The 26,448-nt window shown below is 42.3% G+C and overlaps 1 protein-coding gene across 1 annotated transcript in view; it reads left to right on the forward strand.

The window, feature by feature from the left end:
- The first annotated feature begins 914 nt into the window (after nt 1-914).
- RASEF (RAS and EF-hand domain containing) overlaps nt 915-26,448 on the forward strand; it is a 47,327-nt gene continuing 21,793 nt past the window's right edge. Inside the window, exons 1-10 of the mRNA XM_044446717.1 lie at nt 915-1,388; nt 14,599-14,745; nt 16,462-16,552; nt 17,987-18,082; nt 19,105-19,182; nt 20,625-20,740; nt 20,830-20,898; nt 23,372-23,456; nt 24,092-24,183; nt 25,739-25,973. Of these exons, the coding sequence (XP_044302652.1) occupies nt 949-1,388; nt 14,599-14,745; nt 16,462-16,552; nt 17,987-18,082; nt 19,105-19,182; nt 20,625-20,740; nt 20,830-20,898; nt 23,372-23,456; nt 24,092-24,183; nt 25,739-25,973 (1,449 nt within the window). The 5' untranslated portion in view covers nt 915-948. The remainder of the gene's footprint in view (nt 1,389-14,598; nt 14,746-16,461; nt 16,553-17,986; nt 18,083-19,104; nt 19,183-20,624; nt 20,741-20,829; nt 20,899-23,371; nt 23,457-24,091; nt 24,184-25,738; nt 25,974-26,448) is intronic.

Consider the following 26,448-nt stretch of genomic DNA (forward strand, 5'->3'; position numbering starts at 1 on the left):
AAATGATTTAGGGTGCATGAAATTCCACCCTAAATCAGCTTTCTCCAGCCTGGTGTTTTCCAGGTATTTTGGACTACAAGTATCATCTGCTGACCACTGACCATGTTTGACATCCAACACAACCGGGAAAGGCTAGCCTACATGGGACAAAGGCTGTGCTCTAAGAGGGACCTTCTTGTGCATGTCACAAATGATACCAGAAACATTTTTTAAAAGTCCGCAATCAATCACTTGCCAATATTGCTCTTGTGTAACGCAAAACCGATGAAGACAAATTTTAAAATTGAATGCAGCCCGAAGTTTGTATTCCGCTTGCAAAAATGGATAGCACAAACTTTTTATCACTTGTAAAAACAACCAATGCGTTGGGCACATTGTAAATACATTACCAGTAGTTTCATTCTACCTAAACGGCTATCTGTTTTGTTTTGTTTTTTGATAGTGAGGTACAGGCATCGACCTCAGCTCTGTCGCGGGCGCTCTCCCTCCAGGATCTAGCACTATTCGGGTTGAACGCACAGAAACATGCGCCGCAGGTCCGCGGTGTCCGGGAAGGTCGGGCGGTGTTGAATGGGACCGTCCAACGGAAGGCCAGGCAAGGCGGGGGCGTCTTTCCTGCCGCTCTCCCGGCTTGTGGGCGGGCCCAGAAAGCGTTCGCGGCGCCCCCTCCGGCCCCAAGCGGCGCTCCTTCAGGTTTGGACGGGGCGGATGTTGCAAACTCGGCGCGCTGAACTCTTGGAAGAACTTTCTCAGCGCGGGGGTGGGGCAGCGAAGGGGCGGTCCCGCGGCGCGCGCGAGCAAAACCGGTGACTGGGTGCCGGGCTCGGCGCTTTCTCCCTGCCCGGCGGTGGTTTCGACGTGCGGAGCTTCCTGTAGCCGGATCCGCCGTCCCGGGCGCTGAATCCGGCACCGCCGCCCCCCTGCTCCCTCGGGCCGCTCCCGCTGGTGATGGGCTCCCCCGAAAGCGAGCAGGTGGACTTCGACGAAGCGTCCCGGCTCCGTTCGCTCTTCCTGGCCTGTGACGTGAACGGCTCCGGCCGGATCGAGCGCGACGACTTCGGCTCGCTGTGCGCCGAGTTGCGGGTCCGGCCGGCCGAGGCAGAAGCGATCTTCCAACGCCTGGACACCGACCGCGACGGCGCCATCACCTTCCACGAGTTCGCCCGCGGCTTCCGCGGCGCCACTCAGCGGCGGAGGCGGCAGCCGCATCCGCAATCGCAGCAGCGGCGGCGGCGGGGCAACCGCGGGGAGTCTTCGGAGGAGGAAGAGGAGGTGGACGGGACGGGGGATCCCGTCGATGGCTTGGCCGAGGCTGCGGCGATGGGAGCCTGCCAGGCTTGGCGGGAATTCGAGCTCCGACTCGGGGAGGAGGCTGGCTACATCCCCAGGTAAATCCCCAAATTACTTAGAGTGTCAGAGAAGAGACAGGCGTTGAAGGAAGCCCCAACTACGGCTTGGCTCCAGAAGCCCTAGAATAATTTTCCAGGTTCTACTCTCAAATCTGGTGATGATGGTGAGAAAAATGCACCTTTCCACGTGCAGAGCAAGGCTGCTGTTTCCCTCTGCCCCTGGCAGTAGCCAGTTAGAAGGTCTATAGCTACATGGAGATAAGATGCACCTGTAGAATTTCTGCCTGTCAAGTGTGCCTTAAAATGTACACAGAGTCCTGGCCAGGAACAGGCAGGATACTTTACTTGATTACTAATTATCTACAGCAACGTCATCATTTTCTCATTTGCCTTTTCATGGTTGATTATACTTTTTGCTTGGTATATATTTGTGCCCCACCTTTCCTTCTTATGGTTTTCCCTTCCATTTATCCCCATGACACCTCTGTGAGGTAGGATTGTGACTTTTCAACAGGACCTGCAGCTTCAGAAATGAGGCACCCCAGATGAATTTCCTGCCCCCGTGCATATGTGTGGCCCAGCACGGTTCTTCATGTGTGCATTTCCTCAGACTCCCATCCTCTCTCCTGGAGTGTGTGCCTGCCTGTGGTATTTGCCCAAGCTTGCACCACCTCTGGAGAAGGAGTGTCATGAAGCTCCTGCCTGTCTAGTCAGACTGCAGTTGGGATTTCTAGAGGGAGAAGGAAAATAATGGCAGCAGCCCCTTGGCAACTGTTTTTATGATGCAATACATACCTTGAAATCTCTCCTCCTGCAGGCCTGCAAGGTGCCACGTCGCTTCTGGTCTCTTGCTCTTTTGCTGTTGCAGGCAAACAGCTACTCTTCTCAGATTCCAAGTCTTTTCTTCCTTCTTCCTTCCAAAGAATGCCTCTTCTTCCACTGCCCCTCCCCATTAACTTATTGTTTCAAAGTCTCCCACTTTCATACAAGACTGGGACACACATTCTGAACCGGCGCCCCTGGCAAACAACCTCCTTCCCCACCCCTCCTTTCGCTACAGTCAGCTAAGGAAAAAAATGCACACACACAAATAAATCAGGTGATTGCTTTCATTAGATCAGTTCCTGTTTAGTTGGATTTATACAGGACTCTTTTTTTTAACAGACAGAATAGAAAGAGGTAGTCGCTGTTTGGCTATTTAAGACAAGTCTATTCAAGGTCACTTCTATGCTGTTTTGGCTTTTGTGAAAATAGATGATAGCCATGGGATAGCTGTAAGATCTTGCAGAAAAGTGTCCTGCTGGCAGTAGACCAACTCATCCCCCTCCCTCCTCCCCTTTGTTCTTTTGAAGTCCAATGTGCTGCTTTCTGTGATACCAAGGCAGTGGGGGGAGCACCACCAGAGAAAGCAAAATTGGTTACAAATGCAACTTTAAGGGTGTTTTGGAGGGTATTTGAATCACAAATCTTGATGCAAAGTGATGCACACAAGTCATTGGCTGGCAATAGCTTTCTGATATAATAGTTGAAATAGCCAAGGTTTTTGTACAGTCCCATTCATTTATTTATTCATCCAGCAAAGATCAGTTATAAACACCAGTTTCCATCCAGCAATCCTAAGCACCTTTACCTGAGACAAATGATGTGAACCTGTACATGCTTACTTTGAAGTCCCCTTGAGTTCACTGGGCCTTACAGCCATGTCAGTGTGTATAGAACTGCATTCTGTACTTTGTGGAATGTGCTTCTAAGTAAACATGAATAGGGTTGGGCAGTTAATCTATTAAATTAGTGGGGGGGGGTTCTTTTTTTTTTAACCTTGTTTTTCTTTTTTCAGTCATACCTTCAGCAAATCTGTCAGTGGGCACATGACTGAAGCCAAAAGAGCATCTCTTTTCTTTCTTGTTTTTCCATCCCTGGGTCACTCTTGCCAGAATTCTGTCCTGACTGCTTACAGGGAGCTTTTGAGAGTAAACTGAGCGCTGACGGTTGTTCCTCACTAGATTATGGGTATGAAGCTTACCTTCTTTCAGTATGAGGATATATACTCAAGGTACATAATCCAGTGATGTCATTGATTGTTGAGTGATGAGTGTATCGTATCTGTTTGTCTTTCTGGATGGGTTCTGTATTTGTATTATAAGAAGGGTTTGTGATAGCGGAGTTGTGAGAGTCATTTCATACAGCCAGACTATGGTGTGAAAGTTACAGTTATCAAATGGTTAAAATGTTGGTAAGAATCATATCCTGAGTTGTCAAGAGTTTTCATGTTAATGAAATAGCATTGCATGGATGGCACATTTTCCTATATAATTATTTGAAATCTTTCTTTCACTTATGTAGTTAGCTTTGGGTGTTGGATACATTGGACTAAATTCATCATGCTAGTGGACGTCCTTCGTGCAGTGGCACCTTTGCTTTCTTGCTACTACAATCCTGTTCTGAGGATTCTGAAGGGTTTCCCAGTGTTCTGGTGGAGAATCTGCGTGCATGTTGGGGCAGCAGGGTGGAGGGAGGGTTCTCATCCTTTAGCTTCTCCCAAGAAAACTGCTTCCACCCATGCAATGACCCCCACTGGATCAGCCTCTTTTTCTGAATTCATCATTTGCTGTGATGGGCAAAAGGACTTTTCTGTCATTGTTGCTCTGTTTTTGATGTAGAGACACTATTTTGGATCTTGTGTTACTGAATAAGGCATGACAGAAGTCATGAAGAACATCCTTCCTTTTTGATAGCATGTAGTAAATGATCTCAGACCTCCTTTGCTGTTCTGCAGAACGAATCAGTGGAGAGCCTGGTACACAACCCATAAGATTGTGTCCTTAGTTAAAATGCAGATGGTTGATCAAATCGTATTGGTTAAGAACATAAGGTAAACCTTGCTGGATCAAATTTAGGTTGGATGAAGTCTGGTATTGTATTGTCAGTCCATAAAACACCTTCCTAGAAAGGCAGCAGATCAGTGGTAGAACACATGTAAAAGGAGTTTTCATTTGTCTGCTGTGACTGAGAGCAGCTGCAGTATAAAATCTGGCTGCTCAGTTGCAGGAACTTTTTCCTCATTCTTCAAAATGCATCGTACAGGTGGAAACGCCCTTACTACAGTGTCTTGGGTCAAATGTAGAAAGGAAAGCTACTTTTGACTCTTACTTCTTTCTTCCAGGACACTTGTTTCTTAGGAAATGGAATTAAGTTACTACGTTTCAGGACAAAAATGGAAATTGTAGTGGCTTTTTCATGAAAGTACCATGAAAACAAGAATTGGGCTGCTGTACCACCTGCAGGTTTTATTCATGAACACTCTTGGGTCTTGTAATTTGATTCATGTGATGATGTTTTGTCAAGACCTCTTGGTTTCCGTGGCATTTTGAATGAGCTTAATAAGAACCCCACTGTATGTCTCTTTATACAGAATTCAGTTTTATTATGGGTTTTCCTATTGTTGAATGCACCATTGACCTGAAACGTAAAAAATGCAGGTTGCCAGCCAGAACTGAAATGGATGCAAAGAGCCAAACATACGGAAAGCAATGTTGCTCTGCAGGTACTGAAAGCATCCACCTTAGTGTTGTGTTGACATAAGCAGTTACCTGCACAATGGTTGTGGTGACGCAGATGTACGATACACTGGGAGTGAATCATTTGAGAATAAACTGGACCTATGTTCAGGTAGCTTAATTTGTTTAATGTAATGTAAACTTATTTTATACAATTTTTAAAATAAAGGCCTGTGCAGATTTGTCCCTTGATGAGCAATAGACCTGTCTTTTCTTCTATATCTCAGTAAATAAAGGATAAGAACAGGGCTCCTCAACCTTTTCTGGTTTGTTTGCTGTATTTGGTAGTTTGAGTGTGTGTAGAGGGGGCTCTCACAAAATACCAGTCATGGCTTGCTTGTTCTGCTTACCGAAAAACACTTATTTTTCAGAATGCAAACTGCTGAGACTGAAAGAAAAGTTAGCTCACCCAAAAACTTAACCACAAAGTAGAGGTGGAGTGCTAAAATGTAACACCCTTCTTTTGATCCCAATTTAAGATAGTACAAGAGGATATGCATATTACCCTCCCAATTAAAAACCAGACAATTAAAAAAACCCTGAAGAAATAAATTTGAAAACAAGAGGTGCAAGCATTCTGGCGTTCAGGTCTAAGAAGGAAAGCTAAGAAACCAGGTCTTCCCTCTTTGTCTGCTGTCTTGAGACAGTAACAGGGTTGCCTTGTCTATGCTGAAAGTCAGCATTTGATTTTAGTCATGTTTGTTCCAGTTGGCCAAGAAACAGAATTTAGACAGAGGCCTCAATCCTAAACATGCTAACTGTGTAGTAAAGCCCAGAATCAAAGTAAAAGCACTGTAAAATTTTCTGGAAAGATTGTCTACATGCACACAAACAGTTTATGTGATGAATGTGTGCTTAGATTTAAAGCCCACCCTTCTTCTAAAGCTCAGGATAGTTAATAGGGATTCCTTAAACCCAACAACACACTACGTAGAAACATGTATACCAAAACTCTACTTCTAGGGAAAACTTGAAGAGGTTGCTACTTTCAGCAGGCATGTGGTGGGCTATGTGGCTAACTCTCCCTGCCCACCTGCTGCGTTTCTGAAACTCTGTCGCCTTGCTGCTTTTCCTCCTGCTGGAGATCCCTTGTGAACTCAGCCCCACATACCGTGCCAATGGTAAGTTCTCATAGGCATTATTGCAGGTTTGAGGTGTGGATGTTAGGTTGTGGTCAATGCGTACAAGCCAGGCAGTGCACGCTCTTCTTTTACCTGTCACTTGACAATTGACCAGTTGGTTCTGCATGGTTTGTGTGATGCTTCATGGGACAATAAATGGTGTTTTGGCCCATGCCACTTTTTCTGTCTTTCTGGCATAGGTGAGTGCTAAAGCAGATGTATGTACATGGCCTTTCCCAAGTTCTGAAAATGGATTAATTTAGGTTTCTGTAGACCAGCCTTCTTTGCTGTTACCCTTCAGATGTGTCATACTACAACTCCTAACATCCCTGGGAGACATGGACAAAGATTCATATTTTATTGGAGCAAAATCTCCATGATGGACTCTTACTTTCAAATCAAAATCTCCAATATTGTTCAGAATCTTAACTGAATGTAGATTGCAGCTAACTATTTGGCATGCATGATTTTTGTGGAATAGGCCAGATGATTAAGACCTTTTATGGGTATGGTCCTATCCATGCTTAGACAGAAAAAAAGTCTTAGAGCTGTCACCATGCTCCACTCAGACACATCTAAATATGGGATTGCACCTTGAGGCCTTAGTTTGTTCAATATCTTAACAAAACGTCTTGTGAAAATATTTTTTAAAGATTGTTTTGAAGGACCAATGCATTGCTTAAATTGAAGTCTTGGTTAGTAAACCGTTATGATGTTTTCTGCAATGAATAGTGTTGAGGGTGGAAAGAAACAGAATTTAAACATTGATTTTAACTTTCAGCATGGTCAGCACAATGCTATTATTACTTTAAGGCAGCAGACAAAGGGGGAAGCGCAGATCCTTTAGAGATGTATTATGGATATTTAGGGATATATTAGAGATATTTCCTGAACATTTAATAATACACACTGACTAAAATATAAAGAGAAACCCAAAGCATCATACTTTAACGAAGAAGAATGATTTAGGAGCTAACTGAATGGATAACTTCAAGACCTTTGCTATGCTCCTTTTCCATAGTTCTTTAAACTTTAAACTGGACTTGGATTGGACAGCCGTTCAAAGAGAGGGTTATGCTCAGTAGTGTAGGGTACTTGACCACCCTAGTCTTTCTTTAAACTTGGAAGTGACTCCTTCCTTTGCCTGCCTTCTAATGCTCCCCATGTAGACGAAGTTCCAAAGTTAACTTTTTTGCAGGTGGTGCAATGAAATGTGTGCAGTGAGGATTTCTGTAGACATCTGTCTCCCTTATCTCAGTGTCATGGATACAGCATTTGTTATAGCACTTTGAATGCGGTCCAGCGCCTCTCTCTTAATAACGTGGTAGAGCAAATGCAATTCCTTTGTTTGGCATAAGCACACAGCCGTATCATATGATTCCACTGAAGGGCAATTCTTGTGCATAGCTTCAGACCAAATGATGGTGAAAACAAAAGACTGTGAGAACTAGAGAAATAGGTCAAAATTAGCAGCTTGGCACAAGCTAGACTAGTCCAAGTTTAGGTCAACAAATACCTCTTAACTGATATCTTACCATCTGATTAAAATATTTTTATTAAGTTGGTTTCCTGAGTTAACAAAAAATTCAGTTGCATGAAAAATGAAAAGATGCATAATTTCTTGACCTTCCTCTCCACAAAATGACATTGACAGGTAAGGCAAGGAAGTACACCATTGTTGGGTGGGGTTGGTGAGCGCAGTCTTAAGAAGAGCAGTATTGTTGCCAAATGGATACTACATTAGTTAAATAATTTTCCCTAGTGGCCCGCCTTCCTTTAGTAACTTTTCCACATCTTAGAAATAAGAGCAAAAATGTGGGGAAGTAGCTTCTCATAATGCCACAAAATGCTGTTTAAATGCTGGTGACTTATGTTGCTTCTTATCCTTTTTCTGGTGTGCTTGGACGGTTTATATTGGTTTTTTTCTCTGCCTGCCTGTTACAGGTGGTACAGAAATCTAGACATATGAATTGTGGTGCATATATTAAGGAGGGCCCTGTGATGAGGGATGCACTTGGAGCTTATTTGGCTTTAAATTTTAATTTAATTTTAATTTGATTACGTGTTTGAAACATGAAGTGCCATCTTCAGTGTCTAGGTGGCAGACTTCCCTAATCAGTGGGGAAGTGCAGTTTGCAGACCTTAGTATAGTTTTGCAGCTGAAAGGAAAGGTTCCTAAGGACAAGGTTATATATTGGTTCCCTCTTCCCTGGGACTTTGTCCCTGCAGAATAATGAAGTGAACAGACTCTTCCCTGAGGAGACTGTGGGCTACCCCATAATAGCTTCATTTACATCGGCTGGACACGATCTAACAGCTGCATATGTTAGACTGAAGATTTTTCTGCATTGCACTAAGGCCTATTTCCACCCGTGCATAGCTGGGTCATTTCACCAGTATATTACTTACAAAATGTAGATAGACAAGGCTTGGCGGTCCCCCTTCTGAACTGAAACATACAAAGCCACTGTTAGAAAGAAGTCCTAACAAGTCGCTATCTTTGCAGGGAGAAGAAAATTTGCTTTCCGCCTTATATCTGCTCAGTGCTTCCTCAGGTGCAGGCTGTACACAGTCAGGACAAAAATATGTTTAGGCACCAGGTTACATCCAGTGTTAGTTGGACTTAAACCCTGTTCGTTACAGTGGATCTGCTTGCCTAATGGAAACATCTTGGATGTAATCCATTGATTGAGTAGCTCTTTCAGGTACTGGCCAACCAAATGCAAAGCAATACCAGTTTTAACTATGAACTCCTCTCATGTGAACAAGCTACTCTTGATTCTTTTGTCACTCCACAGTTGGTACAGGTGCGTTCTCTCTGCACACACAATTTTTAACTGAATCCAGAGAGCCATAGTGGCTGAATGTGGCTTGTGGGGCATATGCTCCCCACCCCAAAATCACAACCCTCTTCTTCCTCGCCATGTGCTCCCCAACCATTTTCTCTCTCCCCAGTCTCAGAAAAGGAGCCACCCTGGAGCCTTCTGCAGTGGCTAGCAGAAGGTGCTTGGAGATATCTGCTTAGATTCCTCCCAAGATTGTGGATGTCTCAATATCTTATGTACCACCCTATGGTCCCTGAGGTTCTGGTTTTCCTCTGTTACATATATAAAACCATAAAATCAAAAAGCATTATAAAATATAGCAATCCAATAACTTGCAGCTCCCCAAGAATTAAATCAACAGACTTTAAAAGCTGAGTTTGTTTTTAATAGGCTGCCAAACACTCCTGCCTTCTGTTCCATACACATTGCAGTAACCAGTGGACATATAAAGATTGTAGTTTCTGCAGACCAGATTCACTGCTTGTTGTCAAACGGAATGTTTGAGACTCCTCTGTTTTCAGGATGGCTCTTGGCAAAGTATGTGTGAGTTGCTGCTAACTTGTATTTTTAATTCATGCTGGATTAAGTATTCAGTTATGTGCTCCCCTCTCCTGGTGTAATATTTGATTTAAAAAGAACCCACCCCCACTGGAGCTCCTCTAGAAGGCTGCCTGCTCAGCTTGTCTGTAGTGTGATTTGTCACTCCTTGCACCCGACGAGCATTGCCTAACCATCGACCACTGGAGTCTTCTTCATCTTGCTCTTGACTGTCATAATTGGGCCAAGGAGGAACAACAAAACCATATTGCGGTTTTGAGATCAAATAACCTGAGCCAACTCCCATAGCTCCTGCCGTATGTTTATGACAGCAGCAGCTCTTCCAAGCGGAGCACGGCAGGCAGACCCTGAAGAAGCACAGCAGACGCAAGTTGAGTCTCTCAGCTTTCCCTTGCTCAGGTTTCTTGTTTGTTTAATCTTTTGAAGCTGCAAAATCTCCAGGAACAGCAGCTGTGACGTATTTGAGGACAGAACAAAAGGCAGCACTGTCAAAATACAGGACCCGGCTGGCTTCCAGACTCCTGGGGATATAGCTTTGCAAAGGGTGTTAAAGGAAGGGAGTGTGATGCAGTGTCTTTATTAGCTCACCAGTGCAAGAGCGTGAAGCTGAGTTGTGGCGCAAATATAGGGTGGGTGACAAACGGCACACACCTTTTCTGGTTGCACCCTGCACATCTTTTATGCATGCCACGAGCCATTATGACAGCCACCTTTTGATAAATATAGCCTGTGGCTTCCCCTTGAGAAAATCTCGAAAAACACTGGGCTCATAGTAGCTTAAAGTACTCCACATGTCCCCGTCAACTAAAGTCACTGCTTAGTGTTTAACTTGCCTAAGGCAAGCCACTGGGTGAGTCCACCCAACACAGTAACCCTCCCTGCAAATAAGCTGTGCATCTAGGCTTACATGTAATTGCTTTTCCTCCTTTCTGCACAGTCTACCAGGGCCTCAGGGGAACTGGCTGCTGAAGCTGCCCTGTCCTTCTGTGTTTACCATGACTTTTCCACCTTTATTTGGAGATCACTCTTAGTGATCCTCTGAGTGACATGGACAGCCAGAGACATCCCTTCCAAAGTGCCAAAGCTATTGGAGCAGCTGTCACTGCTTCACCACCTATCTTATGGGTGATCGGGCCAGAAATGTTCAAAAAAGTATTATTTTTTTAATGTTGGTAGTTCAGGTTATGCAGGTGAACAACTCTGGCTACCAAAAGTGCAAAGCTTTCCCTGATCAGTGGTGTGGTTGGTGTGTGTTGGCAAAGCAGGCATCATCCATGGACATTGACAAAATCAGGCATCAAGTATGTGACTTTGCTTTCACTTGACAGCAAGGAGATCTGTGCTTGTGAAAGTGGTTGGTGAGCAGATCACTTCTTTCATAGCATGGTCCTCTAAGTTGCAAGGTTGGAGCTGATAGTTCTCAGTATCCTTCAGCTTTTCCACACTTTCCTGAGCTTCTAAATGCATAGAATAGTGCAACCTAAATTTATGGGAGCATTTACTTCTGACAGCTATCAAATGTTTCCTTTATACAAGGTCTGATAGTGCTAATTGTGTTTGTGTGTTATGGGGATATATGCAGACTTCATGTCTACCAAAAAAGAGAAGGGAAATGGGGAAAAATGGGTGGCAAAGCAGTGATGGTTGCACCTGTGTGCCACTTGGGCACTTTAGAATGGCTATCACCGGCTGTCTCAGTCACTTTGGAGATCTCAAATAATGATCTCCAGGCAAAAAGCTGTGGCAAATGCAAAAGGGGTTGCAAGCAGAGTGGGAAGAGTGAGTTGTGGTTGCTCCAAAGTGCCAGTTGAGCACTCGATGGAGTGGTTACCACTAATGCTGACCTGGGCAAGAGTAGCACGGGCTTTTTCCTACCAAGCAGTTCTTTCACGACTTCCCGAACCCTACAATGAGGTCAGTAACCTGGGTTACAATCCATCATGAGTACAAGAATTCTCACAATGAGCATGGGTTGGCAGGGGGGCTTGTTGTCCAAACAAGAGCCCTTGCACAACATGGCAACTCTTATAGCTAGTTACCCAGCATGGTTTTTTGTGTTGTGTGAACCCAGTCTTTTCATCTGTGATGTTGAGTCTCCTGGGTTCAATAACTGGATGCTTGGGCCTAATATCTGCGTAGATTTGAGAAATGCCCTTCTTCCTGCACCAATCATGTTGGGGTAGCTTGAGCCTTGTAGCTGACTTTGATTTTGTGTAACTGTGCGCTGTCTCAATTCAAGGTTGGAACCATGAAGCTCTGGAGTCAGAGGGTTTAGACTTTACTCTTTCACCTGTAGATCTTCTGAAATTCCAACTACCTTGTGGGGGGGATGTAAAAACAGGCTCCATCAACGCCAATGATTCTTTATGCCCTCCCCACATGTATGTGGAATTTGGGGGGAAATGGGCAGGGAGAAACTTAAATCCTCCCTTGTTGGATGACCATGATCCCAATCCCAGTTCAGATAGGGACCACACACATTTCCATGAAAGTAAAAAGAATGAAAGAAAAAAAGGCACAGCTGCACAACTGTGATTAATTGCCGTATCTCTATGGATCTCTGAAGAAAATCACATGCATGCGCAAGGCATTTCCGACTATTTCACTGATCATTCGAAAAGTTCAGAAACATTCCAACAGGCCATATAACGGGATGCAGGTACAAGAGATCAGACTTGGCAGTTATCCAGATGCCAACTCTGTCCCCTTATCCATTCAGGTTGTGCTACTCTTAAGATGTGATAACATCAGCCTTACCATCAGGGGTCATTTCCCTGCCCTTTCTTCAATGTAATATGTGCTGTCTCTTGTCATCAGTGTTGCAGTCTACATTGCAAAAACAAGTAAATCTCCGTGCAACAGGATAGGTGAATACAAGTTTGACATCAAAAATAGCTGCATTCAGAAGCCAGTGGGAGAATGTTTCAGTCTCCTGGGACACTGCTGCTGACCTGAGCATTGTCATTCTAAAACAAAGGAACTTCAAAGGAAAGTTTCAGCATGAAAATGTTGGATTAAAATCAATCAAGAAATGTGATTCTCTTTGTTTAGGCCTGAATAGAGACAATGGTTTCCTCTCCCGGTGCAGATATTAATTAACACAGATCTAGTATGATTCTTGTTATATCGCAGCTTCTGTGGCTAATAATCGTTGTGCTCATCTGACATCCATTTGTGCTTTAGATAAAATTGTTTCAGGTTGCTTCTTGCATTTTGCGCTCATTTGGCCCCACAGGTTCCTTTTCCCCACATGTCCATATCCCACCCACCCCCCCGCCTACATTTGCTGAAATGATTGCTTGTCCAAGAAAAGTTTGCCAGTCTTTAAGGTACCCTAAGACTTTCATGTTGTTGCTGCAACACAAGTTTCCTATGATGAGCTAGCAACCGAACAGAGCCTGATCTTATAAACATGATTGGTTATTGTTAATTTGCCATAAGCATTGGAATTGCCTTCATTTGCCATAACTACTGACTTCCATCCAATAAGGATTTTGACTGCAGCCTTTACTATTCCAACAGAAATAACAGGGTTGAGCAAAATAATCAGGATTGTAATCAGGCAGGTTATTTGCTCAGGAATAAGTGCACATTGCCCTCATTTGGATTGGTGCTCTGCAAGAGTAGTTTGAGCTTGCCAACCCGTTCATATTCATCCCTTGGGGGGGGCACAACTCCGTTGACTTTAATAGTGCCAATTCATTCTTCCTTTTTAATATATACCCTCCAGATGGCTGGGGGATGCTGGGAATTGTAGTTCAACACACTGGAAGGCTGGAATATATTTATTACTTGTTCTAAACAACTTGGAGAGCCTCTGGCTAATTGGACTGTATATTAAAGCTTTTATAAAAAAAATACACACTGTCATTGTTGTAGAAAGCTCTTTCACATGTTAACTGCTTTGCAGGGTTCCCGGGCCATCCTACAGGGCCAGCCTTTCCCCCTGACAAAGGCATCTCCACTGACAAAGCTAACATGTGAGCTTACATGTGTGTGAGTTTTCATGTGACTGGGATGCATGTGCAATCCAAAGCCCCATTTGTGTGGAATCCTCTGCATGAACCTCTCTTTGTACACAAACGTCATCAGTGCACGTGTCCACACCAGCATGTGGATTTCAAAGGATGGTGCCCGGATCATGGTCCCACATCCTGGTAATCACATAAAGTGCCCTTCACATGATTAACGAGTGAAGGAGCCATCATTTTGTTCGCCTTCTGTATCACATTTACAGAGGTAGTGAGAGTGTGCATTGTTGTTACACAGTTTAATTGCTCTTCAGGAACCAGTTTTCCCAAATATTTTCTCATTTGCATGGAGAATGCCTTGCCCTGTGTACGCCCAGTTGATCCCTGAGCTCTTCAGAGGAGGCCTTATTGGTCATTCTGCAGCCACAGAATGTCACCAGAGAAGGGCATGGCAGTGGACTTGCCCACCAGTGGCACCCATCCTCTAGGATTCTCTGCCGTAAGTAAGCCAAGTGGCAGCTTCAGGCACCATCTGATAACATATTTCTTTACGCAGATTTTCCCTCAGCTGCCATGGGCTGTCCCCTTACTCTGCTTTATTGCTTGGTCTGCTGCAATTAGCGTATTTTTCGCTCTATAAGACGCACCTGACCATAAGACGCACCTAGTTTTTAGAGGAGGAAAACAAGAAAAAAAAATATTCTGAATCAAATGGGCACATAATCACAGGCACATTCCCCATCACTTCCCCATGGGCTGCACATCTGACAGACTTACTGCACACACATATTCGCTCTATAAGATGCACAGACATTTCCCTTACTTTTAAGGGGGGCGGGGAACTGCGTCTTATAGAGCAAAAAATACGTTATTTATTATTTTACATCGTTCATATATTTTTGTTATGTTTTAGTGTGAACTGCTTAGAGGTGTTATATTAAGTGCTAAAGCAGTATAATAAATAAAATTACATTAAAATTTTGTTTCATCGTTCTGGCAATGCCTAACCATATCTTGATATCAAATACTAATTGTATTTTAAATTCCTAGGATTAATGTTAAAATCATGATTAGTTAGACATTAGAAAACAGAAAAATCCTTTAAAATTTAATAGAAGTTTTTTTCTTTTCTCCATTTTACCAACCATCTTGCAATTGTCTGTGAATTAAACTGCAATGTGTTTTTAATATCTGTGGTTTTTTCTTCTTCTTTTCAGGCAGGAACAAGTAAGTGTTCTGTATCAGAACATCAATATAGTGGAGCCACGATTAATTCAACCTTATGAACATGTCATTAAGAACTTTATTCGAGAGATCAAGCTTCAGAGTACAGAAATGGAAAACTTAGCCATAGCTGTAAAAAGGTAAGAGTCAATTGTTTTGTACTCTCCAGTTAAACAGTTGCCATTTTGTCTCCAGTACATGAGTTGCCTAAGATCACATGTTAATGGCAACAACTATTAACATGCATGCATCTAATTCTGGATGAGAACTGAAGGTGCAAGATGCCAGAATCAACAACCTGTGGCCTTGGAATCTCTGTGGGGCACAAGCCAGTATTCTTTGCCATGCCAAGCCATACTGAGACACAAGCTACATGTGTTCTTTATGCATATATCATACAGCTATATCAGTAGGGTTAGTTTCCTTGTACAAAAGTAAGTGCAGGAAGCAAACCCAGATCAAAACTCTCTGCAGAGAGGTAAAGAGGCATGGCTAGCTAGGGAGTGCTGGGAATTTATTACTTATCTGGATGTCACCAGGTTGGGGAAGACTGCTTTGCCCTCTGCTGTGGACTCGAATGAGATCAGGAGTCCTATTGCCCGTCATTAGAAGAGGAAGACAGTCTCCTGTTGAAGTGAATGGAGGATTTTCTCCTCTCCATGCAATTCAGGCTCAGCCCTCAATGTGGAACAGGACCAAAGTAGGGACAGAGAGTCAAAGCTAGAGTCCTGATCCAGATCAGGTTTCCCTATTCTTACATTTTGGTAGAGGGGAAAAAACCCTGGAAAAGTTAATGTCTAAATAGGCCCTGGCCTAAATGGACAGTTATGCTTTATGACCCAAGAGGAGAGCAGCTGGGCATCCAACTTGCATGCTGTGCTTACTTTGAGTTTCTTTCCTCTGGAGTCACATTGCTCATTTAAGGTATCCTGACCATTGTAATTCTTTCATATCCTCTCAGAAGTGCCTTGGAATGCAAAGTTGTATTTAAAAAGCAAATCTCTCTCATACAAAGCAATATTTAATATTATAACTGGTTATAAAATGTTATGACAAAATGGTATAAGAGCTAGTCCCATGTGATGTTTCAATGGGCCTTGCTGTTTCTGTATAGTCAGTTTCCTTCATTCTTTAGGAACATTTTAGGTCTGGGATGTTTGTTTTCTTTGTGGTCATTTGTGTCTGGAATTTGGGGAATGAAATCCTATAATTCAACAGAAAATTCTAGTTTCTACCAGGAAATCATGGACACAGTACTGTTTGGTAAAACTACCGTAAGTGTAATTATTAATATGGTAGAATCTGTTTAGCTTTTTAATTATTTTTTTGCCTCCTTATGTGGTTCTTCCTAATTTTTTTTAGGGCTGCCCTGAACATACTCCCTCTTTGTAGCTCAGTGATCCCATCTTGGCCACAGTCCTGGTATCACTCACTAGCTAGAGGAAGTAGGATAGATGACTTTTGAGCCATCTTGTGCCCTGGTCAGGTCATTTGACTGGGATCAAGTTAATATATGCTGAGGAAATTGAGCAGTTGCAAATGCAGAATTCTTCACAGATTGGTTTCCTTCATGCTGCCATGAGGAATAAAAAAGGCCTGTTCTCAGCAGTGTGCAGAAAATGTGACATATCTTAGATATTTGGCACTTCCTGTACTGAGAGAACTGAATTACTTCAATTGAGTTCTGAGAAGCAGGTGTCTTTAATTTGGAGTGTAAAACTTCTTCCCTGTTTTTCAGATAGCCAACTTGGAGCATTTCGAGCCACCTGTTTAATTTAGGGGTGGAGTGAACCATGCATGTTTCCCTGTTACTGCTGACATTTATGAAAGTTTTACACAAATGTTTCCTTTTTTAGAGCACAGGATAAAGCGGCAATCCAGCTTGGGGAGCTAGAAGAGGAGATGGACCAGCGGATACAAGCAGCAGAGCACAGAATACAGAAGGAGGTGAGAAGTCAATTCTTATATCACTAATATCCTAGAGGGGTTTCTCATCTGGACATAAATAATGGCAGAATTCTGATTACGGTTCCTCAGACTGAGCCATTTCTCTGCATTCTTTTCATCTTCAGTTTGCCATTAATGTGAAAGATATGAAGGTCAAAACTTTATCTTGTTATGGGGGCTTTTGGGGTGGAACATATTTATAAGGAAAGTCTGGGGCGAGGCAGGAAGATGCATGTAATAGCTTATTGGCTTATACTATCATTAATATGTCAGCAGAATAGCAATTGAACGTCCAATTTGAAGATAGGTTAGTTTGAAGAAGACCCCTTCTAGCTGCCTTCCTGATATGGTGCTCTCCAGGTGTGTTGGATCACACACTTCTGTGTGAGCTAGAGCGTATATGTGCACTTTCCGAAAAACAAAGTTCCCAACTGCTGTAGGCAATGCAGGGCCAGTCACGCGGGTTTCCAGTTGTTGACCTTATAGAAGACTTTTGATTCCCCTGTGAATGAAATGCTATTGCCAATTATAAGAGCTACATTTCTAGATCAGCCTTTCCCAACCTGATGGGTAGGACTACATTTCCATCATCCATAACTAATACCAGTCAATATGTGGTGGAGTTTGGTGGAAACTGTAATCCAACCCATCTGTAAGCCAATCCAGGTTGGGGAAGGCTGGTCTAGCTAGTATTGGCTAATTTACTACCAAAATTCAAAGACCGGAGAATGGGGCTGGCTCTGATGACTTATTTTTCTTATCATTTTTTGGCAATGTGCTTATCCTGCCCCATTCTTTATTTGTGTATCTCTGAATGAGTTTGACACCCCAAAAGTAAATGCAAGGCTGGTATGATATTTACTTTGTGGGATAGTACCAAACTGTAAATTTTAATGGTGACCATGCATGCTATTACTGCACTGGCTGACTTATGGCACAGTCTGATTGTACTGTGTGTGCATAAGGGGGTTTCCTTGCTTCGTGGGTGGGGATGTGTGACGCATTAGCAGTCCCTTACAGCTGTTTCATGTGCATGTCCACATGTGAATGCTTTTAAGGTCAGTCCCCAGTGATTCATTATTATTATTATTATTATTATTACTATGTTATTACATTTATATCCCACCTTTCCTCTTCTTGCAAGGAACTCAAGGCAGTTTACAAGATTCTTCTCCTTTTCCATTTTATCTTTAGAACCTACCTCCCCTATGTGGTAGGTTAGGCTGAGAGCCAGTGAGTGGCCCAAAGGCCTGTGAGCTCCAGGACTGAGTGGGGACTAGAACCCAGACCTCCTGAGTCCCAGTCCAACATTCTAACCACCATGCCATACTGGCTGGCTTTGGATTCGGAGACATGTGCCCTTTCTACACAAGAGGACATGGTAAACTACTTCAATCTGCCATCTCATGATATCACAAAAATGAATTGTTACAGGAGAAGCGGAAAGCAGAGGAAGCTCTGAATGATCTCAAGCGTCAGTATGAAGCTGAAGTTGGTGATCTCCAGGTGACAATAAAGAAACTCAAAATGGTACGTAGCCCTAGTTTTGTGAGCAGACATATGTGACTAAGGACATTGCTTTCTGTTAGCAGTAAATGAATAATATTATCCATGCTTATAGTTTTGTGAATACCACTTACCTAAAAAGCCTGTGATATGGATTAATTACCTTTAGATAGGGAAAGTAATTTTTTGTCAATTGGAAAATGGTTGGGGGTTTTCCAGGTTATTGGCAGGTTACAAATGGCTACCATTGGTAGGACTAGTGATTTCTGTGTATGGATTATTAACTTTTGAACTCTTATTTTCAAGGCTGGGCTGAGCACTTTATAGAAAACAAACAAGGAAACACACAAACAATACCATTGTATTTTAATAGATGGCTTGATCCCTTTTGTAAGATCACAAGAACCAAACTGGATCAAGGGGCCATCTGTACCAGTGTTCTGTTTGCCAAGTAGTTAAGCTGTGGGACATTAGTACAAGAGTGTCCTGCTGTACGTAGGAATACTGCCTCTGATACAGGAAGCAGCATATAGCTATGAGGACTAATAGCCTTTAATTGCCTTGCCTCTGTGAATTTGCCCAACTCTCTTTAAAGCCATCCACTTTGGGAGCCATCATTACTTCCTGTGGTAGTCAGTTCCATAGTTTGACTATGCATTGCGTGAGGAAGTACTTGTATCTGTCCTGGCTGTCCCACCAATCAGCTCCATAGGATAACTACAAGTTATAGTATAACAAGGGAGCAAAAATATCTCTCTATCCCCTTCCACAATTCTGTACATTTCTTCTGTTTCCCTCCATCTTCATGTTCTAACCACTGGGTCTGCATGATTGCCACAGAGACGGGTTGCAGCACATGTTGGGTGACTTTTTATGCATTACTTGTTTTAGGGTTGTGAGTGGTTTGTTAATGATGTCAACAAAGTTTCAGATGCCATGATAAGCTACCTGTCCACAGAACAGGCCACTGGGTTCCTGGATCATGTGAACTTGTCCAATAAATTGGTCAAAGATTTTTAATTAAAAAACATTTGTTACTGTTTCAGCTTGAAGAACAATCTAGAAACATTAGTCACAAAGAAGATTTGACAGCACTGAAGACCAGGATCCATGATCTGACCTTGGTATGGATGTCATATGACTTGCCAACTGTGTAATTCCCTCTGTCTTTTTCAGTATGCCAAATATCTTTGTAAATAAGCATATTTAAGTAGTTTGTTGAGTAAATAGCATTTCCTTTAAAATTTGTAAGGTTGTAGGAAGGGGATTGGCATTTCAGAGAGAGGAAATTATGCTGTTCGGTATAATGTGAATTTCTAGTTGCTTAGGATTAGGGCTGTTCAAGGTAGGAAGGATGCTCTTTTACCCTGTCCCTGGAAATAGCTTTAAACAATTCTTTCACTCATGAAAGGAATGCAGGCCCAGTTCCTTCACTCATGGAATTTATTTTATTTTGAAATAAAATTAAAAATACAAGTAGCAACAAAGTAGAATGTAATAACAGCATGGCAAATAAAGAAATAAAGAACTTCATCGATTATAATCTTTAGTTGTTCTACAAATGTATCTTTGATATAGTAGAGTAAAATAGCTTATGGAGAAATTCATCTAAGAAAAAACTAGGTATATATTCACTGTAGCATAAATAAGCAGTATAAGTTTGTGCATATCAGAAAAAAGATAGGCAATTAGAATTAGATCAGAAGTTTGAAGGACTTCCTTACTTCCTCATAGAAATTAAATGAAAACCATGGCACCATAATGCATTAAAAGAAAAATTAGGATTCCTTGTGTAATGCATTTGCTCAGCAAACTGGTACATGATCATAATGTGGCGGATTGTATCAGTCAACTGCTGCAGTTGCTTTGGAGACTTCCAATGATGTGCTGTTCTCAACTTTGTTTCTGTACGTAGCTGCTTGAGAATGTGTTTATGCAGGAATCCAACATCGTTGGGTTCAAAATGACAAGGACGCACATCTTTCAGAATCACCAGTTGGTCTAATGTGGAAAAATTCCTGAAAAGGATTAGTAACCAAATTCCAGAACTCCCATTGGTTGTTCCCAACTTGTTCCTTAATATAGAATCTCTCAAGTTCAATTTGGCTTATACTTACCATACGAAGCCTGGTTTAAGTAACTTCGTAGTCTCTGTTTCTTCACATTGTGAGCCAAATTGTGTATTGCTGCTTGCCATGTCGATCATCTTTCGGTGCATGAAGTGTCTCTGTTGCCATCACCACCACTACCAGAGAGAGAAATGGCTGGATGTCCCTGTATATGTTGGGTAGCCTGCATTATACCTAGTCTCTGGAAAGCCACCACGTGAATGCTATTTGTAGCAGTTTCCCTGCATAGTCATAATATGTAGAGTGGCCATATATGTATGGCACACACCTTCGCTAAATAAATGACAGTGAAGACCATATATTTCTGTATCTCCAGTTCATTGTTAATAGCCTTTAAATGGGAATTATTAATGTTTATGTATTCGTGAATAAACATTTTGGCTTTTTTGTAATTCTTCTTGATGAATCATTTTAACTACCTTGGTTTATTAAAATAGGAAAACCAGAAACTTAAAAAAGATCTTATGGAAGCACAGACAAATATAGCTTACCTTCAGAGTGAACTGGATACCTTGAAAAGTGATATTGCAGATCAGAGTCTGAACTCAGAAAGGTAAGTATGCAGGTATTCAGGAAATAGTTGTGTATATATGTATACTTTTGTCCAGAAAGAGAGTTAATTGTGCTAATTTTGCTTTGTAGAGACCTAGACATGATCAGAGGCTACACTGAAGACAGAGATAGTCTGGAAAGGCAGATTGAGATATTACAGTAAGCTGCTAAATAATTCACTTTTTACATTCAGGAATTTTGTTATTTATAACTTGGACATCTGGGGTAAGGGGAGACAGACAAGTGGATATTTTTGACTGTGTGAAACTTTTCTCTGGTGCCCTTATCTGTCTTTTCAGTCAGCCAACCTGAGATATGAAATATCAGGGGTGGGTGATTGTGCCATTGGGCTGCATTATACTGAAGGCTCTTTGTTTACATCTCTACATTTTACAGTGAGCTGCTGCTTTCAGTCTACTCAGACACGCATCAACCATTCATTTGTTGTTTTGTATTCCATTTTCACACAGAATGGGTCCTAACATGGCTCACATTGTAGCCATGTAATCTTTGTTTGCATTACTGCCAGGCAGTGAGATACTGGTACGTTTTGAAGTTCATCACAGCCCCCATACCCACAACCCCCTAAACAGACCACAAATACAGGCAGCTGTGTTCATCTGTGTCAATAAATTAGTTCTTGCAGTTTCTGTCTTCATCAGTATGCGGGTCTCTTGCAAAGCTAATGGGTCTTAATTCCCCATTCTAGACCAGGCCATACAAAAGACCTTGTGCTACAACAGGAAACAATATGTTCCTTGCTGTGTTCGAAGGAGACTGAAAGGTCCAAGGTGTGGCAGTCAATATCAGCATCCCTGCTGATAAAAAAGTGCGGTGTTCCTGTGTGACTTGGTTCCAATACACAACTGTTCTCGTGTATCTATTGGTTCTTCCTTATGGCTTCCATGACTCACACACAGATTAGGTGCCTGTGCAGTGCAGTCCATTAGGAGCACTCCATAGGTGCAGAGAGCTTTAGGCAGGAGTCCTGCTGTCGCCTGTGCATATGCTGGGAACGGCTCCCATTGGCCTCTCAGTTCCTTGTCATCTGCTGCTGCTGCAACAGCAGCATTTGGAATTCTTTGAAGAAGAAATCCTTACCCTCCTGATCAAGCACATGATAGGAAATCTTCTGATAAGAAACCAGTTATCTTGCGGGTTAGCAAGGGTACTTTGTGGGCCTCACAAAGAATGAAGACATCCACCATAATCGTATCTACTGGATGTCAACAGCTTCATTGCACCCCCCGCCCCCCAATTTGCCTGGTTTTATAGTCCCATTAACCCTCTGTCCTGCCCATTCCTAAAGTTTGCTCTTGGCTAGAAACTTCTCCAGTTTATTGTCTTCCTGTTTGCATTGCTACAGTACTGAGAGTCTTTGCAAAATGGATGGCAGTCATCACATTGTTCTTAAGACTACAACCAATTGTGGTTTTCCCTATATTGATTATTGGCTCTTTGTCACGCACTTCCAACAATAACACTCCTCCAATGTGAAAATTGCCCTCTCTTCTCTACAGTAACTTGGCCTCCAATCCTATCGTACACTGTCTTGAACCCAATTACTTCATTGGAACTGTTTTCAGCAGGGCTTGAGCCCTAGGCTTCTTGCCAAGAGATAGCACATTCTGTGGCCTCTGTGGCAAACGATCTTGCAACTGTTAGTACTGTAGGACAATCATAGTCCAATCCCTCTAGGGACTCATGATTTCAACAAAATTGGTCACCCTGTTAGTCCACCTCAAAATGAGATGCCTTATGTCCTAGTTTCTAAGAACTTTTGACCTTAGGATCCCAACACTTTTCACCACTTTCTACCTGTCCCAGTCAGACATGGTGGGCCCACCTACATCACCTCAGTTTCTGGGATTGGTGCGTCCAATGCCGTTATCAGCCCTTCACAGAAATGTCCAGAACTCTGGAAGATGCTCTCAAAGGATCAAGGCCTTTACCTTGGAACCTGGACATGACCATGGTGGAAAAACCATTTATATCAAAATAGACCTGTTTGGCACAGCCCAACCCACAAAATATCTGCTGTTCTGCAGCAGTGTAGACCACAATCTGCAATCCTGGAGATGCCTTTTCCTTCACTGGAGAAAAGACCCAGTATATGCTTTTCCTCCCACTTCTCTAATCGAGACTTCAATTAAGAGTAAACCCAGGAAATTGTAAGGATTTTTCTGTTAGCAGCAAAACATACTTTACAGGGGAGGTATGTAGCATCTGCTAATGTTCCTCTGGAGTGTCTCAGTTCTACAGTGCCTTTCTCAAGTGCCGTTTCCTTCAACTGAAAACCTGTTGGAACTGTGACTTTTTAAAAAGAGCTAACTGGTTAACACCTTGCATTGGGCATTATTCAATGTAATGACTGCTAATGTAAGGTAGATTGCCTCAGTGTAAGGGCCTTGTGTTAGCCAGTTCAATGCATTTTCCTGGGAATCCAGTATTAATGGTACACCATACCATTCTTGATTATATTGAACCTTCATACCATCTTCACTGGTATTCCATGAAAGCAGAGAAACACCATTACATTCCCTTCTTTCTCCTGAGTTTCATAATGCCTACTTATAGGATACCTGACCTGTTTTGAATATGAATCATTTGTTTCCCCTGGTTTATTCCTTAGGTTGGCTAACAGGAAACTTCACGACAGCAACGATGGCTTAAGAAGTGCATTAGAGAATAGCTGGAGTGTATACAACAGATCACTGGTAGGTATTAATATTGCATATCTTCTGTGTTCAGATAATTGTGCAATAGATAAATATTTGCTCTTGGATATACCAATATAAGCCATAAATTAGAGGCATTAAAATAATACAGTCCTTTGGGGTTCATGCCAGAGTAACTGGCAGCACAATGTGGTGTTTATTTACTTGGAAGTAAGCCATGCTATCTTTAATGGGGCTTATTCCCAGATAAATTTACATAGAATTGCATCCTGGCAGGGTGATCATATATATGTTTACTTAGAAGAAAGTCCCACTAAGTTCAGTGGAATATACTCCTTGCTAAGTGGGTTTAGCATCATGGCCTGACAGTAAATTTTTGATCCTGTATGTAACAAACTTCTCTCTTCTTTGTAAAATATGCACAGTGTATGTGTGTATCTTCAGTTAAAATATTTAAAGTACTAAATAACAGAAATCGTTCATTTGTATCCTTCTCCCTATGAGTAGATAATAGAAAAAAGGCTTTCTGCTGTTATGCAGTTCATAGACTTTCCAAAATAAAGTAAAAATAATCTGCAATCAAGAAGCATGTTAGTTAAATAAAGGAAGTGGAATGTTGTCATTCCACGTATTCTGTGGTGTACTGAAACACTTCCCTTATGTGCCTTTTTCAGCGGCTAACAAACATTTCCCCAGGGAACACGCTATGCCGAAGCAGTCCCAAGAGTGGTGGTGGTCAGTCTCCTCAAAATCCCCAGTATGACAGGTAAAACTGATCTGAAAACGTAATGGATAGATTTTGGCAGACATTCTGTAAAACACAAAGACATCAGCTAAAATGGATGGGACTTGATTCTAAGGAACTGTATTTAGATTGCAATAGTGCTCTTTCTTAAATGCTTAAAAAAGAAATAAATGGTACAGTAAAGGTAGAAATTTGTATTGCTGGAAAAACACAATTGTGTTGAAAAAGTCAGAGATCGGCTCCTTTCCTGCAAATCAGTTCTGTGGAAGGAGAAAGCTGCTACCATTTGAAACTTGTCTTGCAACCCTAATGCATGGTTATAATGCATTAATGCATAACGGGACATGGACAGAGCATAAACTCTCATCAGCAATGCAACGATTGGCTGTTTGCTCCTTGCTGCTCTCTAGTGGCGCGAATGATTATCAAGCAACAAGGGACAGTCTTCTGCCAGTGATGGATTTTGTCCCAGGGAGAAACAATGCTAACATGTCCATGCAAAGTGCTCTTGAGCAAGACTGTTATTTCTACTTCCAAGAATTGTTTTGTAAATTTAGGTTTGGCAATGCACCATTTCCCCAAAATTTCAGAAGACACCTTCAAGGAATGCAAGGTTTCTCCATGGTTCAGCACCTTTTTCTTGAAGGTACCTTTTTGTTAAAATACACGCACATGACTTCACATCAGGTACAGAATTTGAAAGCCTTCTTTTTCACCTCAACAGAGAGACTGAGCATCAATTAAGCTCCAGTAGTGCACCTTTGTGCTTTTTAAAATGTTTCACTAGAACTGTACCTCAGGGATTTTCGGAACAATCATTCAAGCTTAAAAGGTGATTAACTGAGCTTTAGCTTTTAAATGCATATGGGGTCTTTATCATAACAAATTAGGATCAGCAGGCCTCTCTGTGCCCTGATTGCCCCAAATTTAAGTTATAAAGCCTCTTTTATCAGAAATTTGTTAAAGACCCAGCTTTTCACACAAGCCTTCCCTGAATGAGTTCACTACACAGTTTAGGTACTCTGCTCTTAGCTTTGATTTTATGTATCTTAAACATTTAGATTGATGAGTGTACTGTTTATTATGATATCGTTTGATCTCTGATTCTATACATTTCTGTAAACCACATGATGATGATGGTATGTCTTTTCCAGCATACACTTTATATATTTCCTTTTATGAAAGAAGGGTGGCCATAGTTTTGAGAACTGCAAAACAAGAATCTGCTTAGTTTCTGTATATAACAGGGCCTAGTTCTATTTCCATCTTTCCTTGCCACAGTTTGGAACCAAGGGGGATGTGGGAAGGAAAGGAGATGGTGACGGTTGTAGCAGCAGCATAATCTTCAACATTTCAAGGTAGCAAAGGGAGGGAAGCCAAGAGCACTGGCCTGGGCCAAGGTACATGAGACAAGGGGCTTGAAGAGATGTAAAAATAAGAGCTGTCCCTGGAGCTCCTCTGTAAAGAAAGAAGGAATTGAAAAAATGTTTTTCCTGTAAACATAAACATATATATTTGTATGCAGATGTGTAACTTTGGCATTGGCCATTGTTGCTTTTCCATTTGTGCTGTCCAGGTCATCTCACTCATCATATGTGGATGAGGACTATGATTCTCTGGCGCTTTGTGATCCGATGCAGAGGATAAATGGGGAGGTTGACAGCCTGCCCGAAAGCTGCTTTGACAGTGGCATGTCTACCTTGAGAGACTCGAATGAATATGATTCAGAAGTGGAATCCAAGCATCAAAGGATTTCTCAAAGGTCACAGTGTCCGCAGGAAAGCTTTCCAGGCGATGCTTCTGACACAGATGTAAGCTCTGACTTAGCACATTTTAAAAATTGTGCAGAGACGAAATTACTTCTTGCTACCTGTAGAGTGAAAATGCGCTTTTCATTTAATGCAGAAATAGTCAAGTGGAGAAGAGACTGTTGTGGGTGGGGTGGGAGGAAAGGGAATGAATTACTGCCTTCAAATTCTCAGACTGATCTATGAAGCTCATGCACAAGAGAAAGAGGAAAGGAAAACATCTCTGGCAAAGCTAGGGAATATTTTGCAGCCAGAGGGCAAAATGGGCCCCAGGCTAGGATCTCAGTGGGCAAACGTGCTGCAGGCATTTGCTGCCCCCTCCCTGTTCCCACACATTCTCTCTCTTGCTCTCTTACACACACACACTCATATCCTCCTTCCCAACACCCGACTCACACACATTCTGGTTCAGAGTTTCCTCAGCCCTGGCCCTTCTTGACAGAGGCAGGGCAAGTGACATTCAGGGGAAATGTGGCTT

The sequence above is a fragment of the Varanus komodoensis genome, unplaced genomic scaffold (assembly GCF_004798865.1).
Source record: "Varanus komodoensis strain SLA01 unplaced genomic scaffold, ASM479886v1 scaffold5, whole genome shotgun sequence".
NCBI classification, from domain to species: Eukaryota; Metazoa; Chordata; class Lepidosauria; order Squamata; family Varanidae; genus Varanus; species Varanus komodoensis.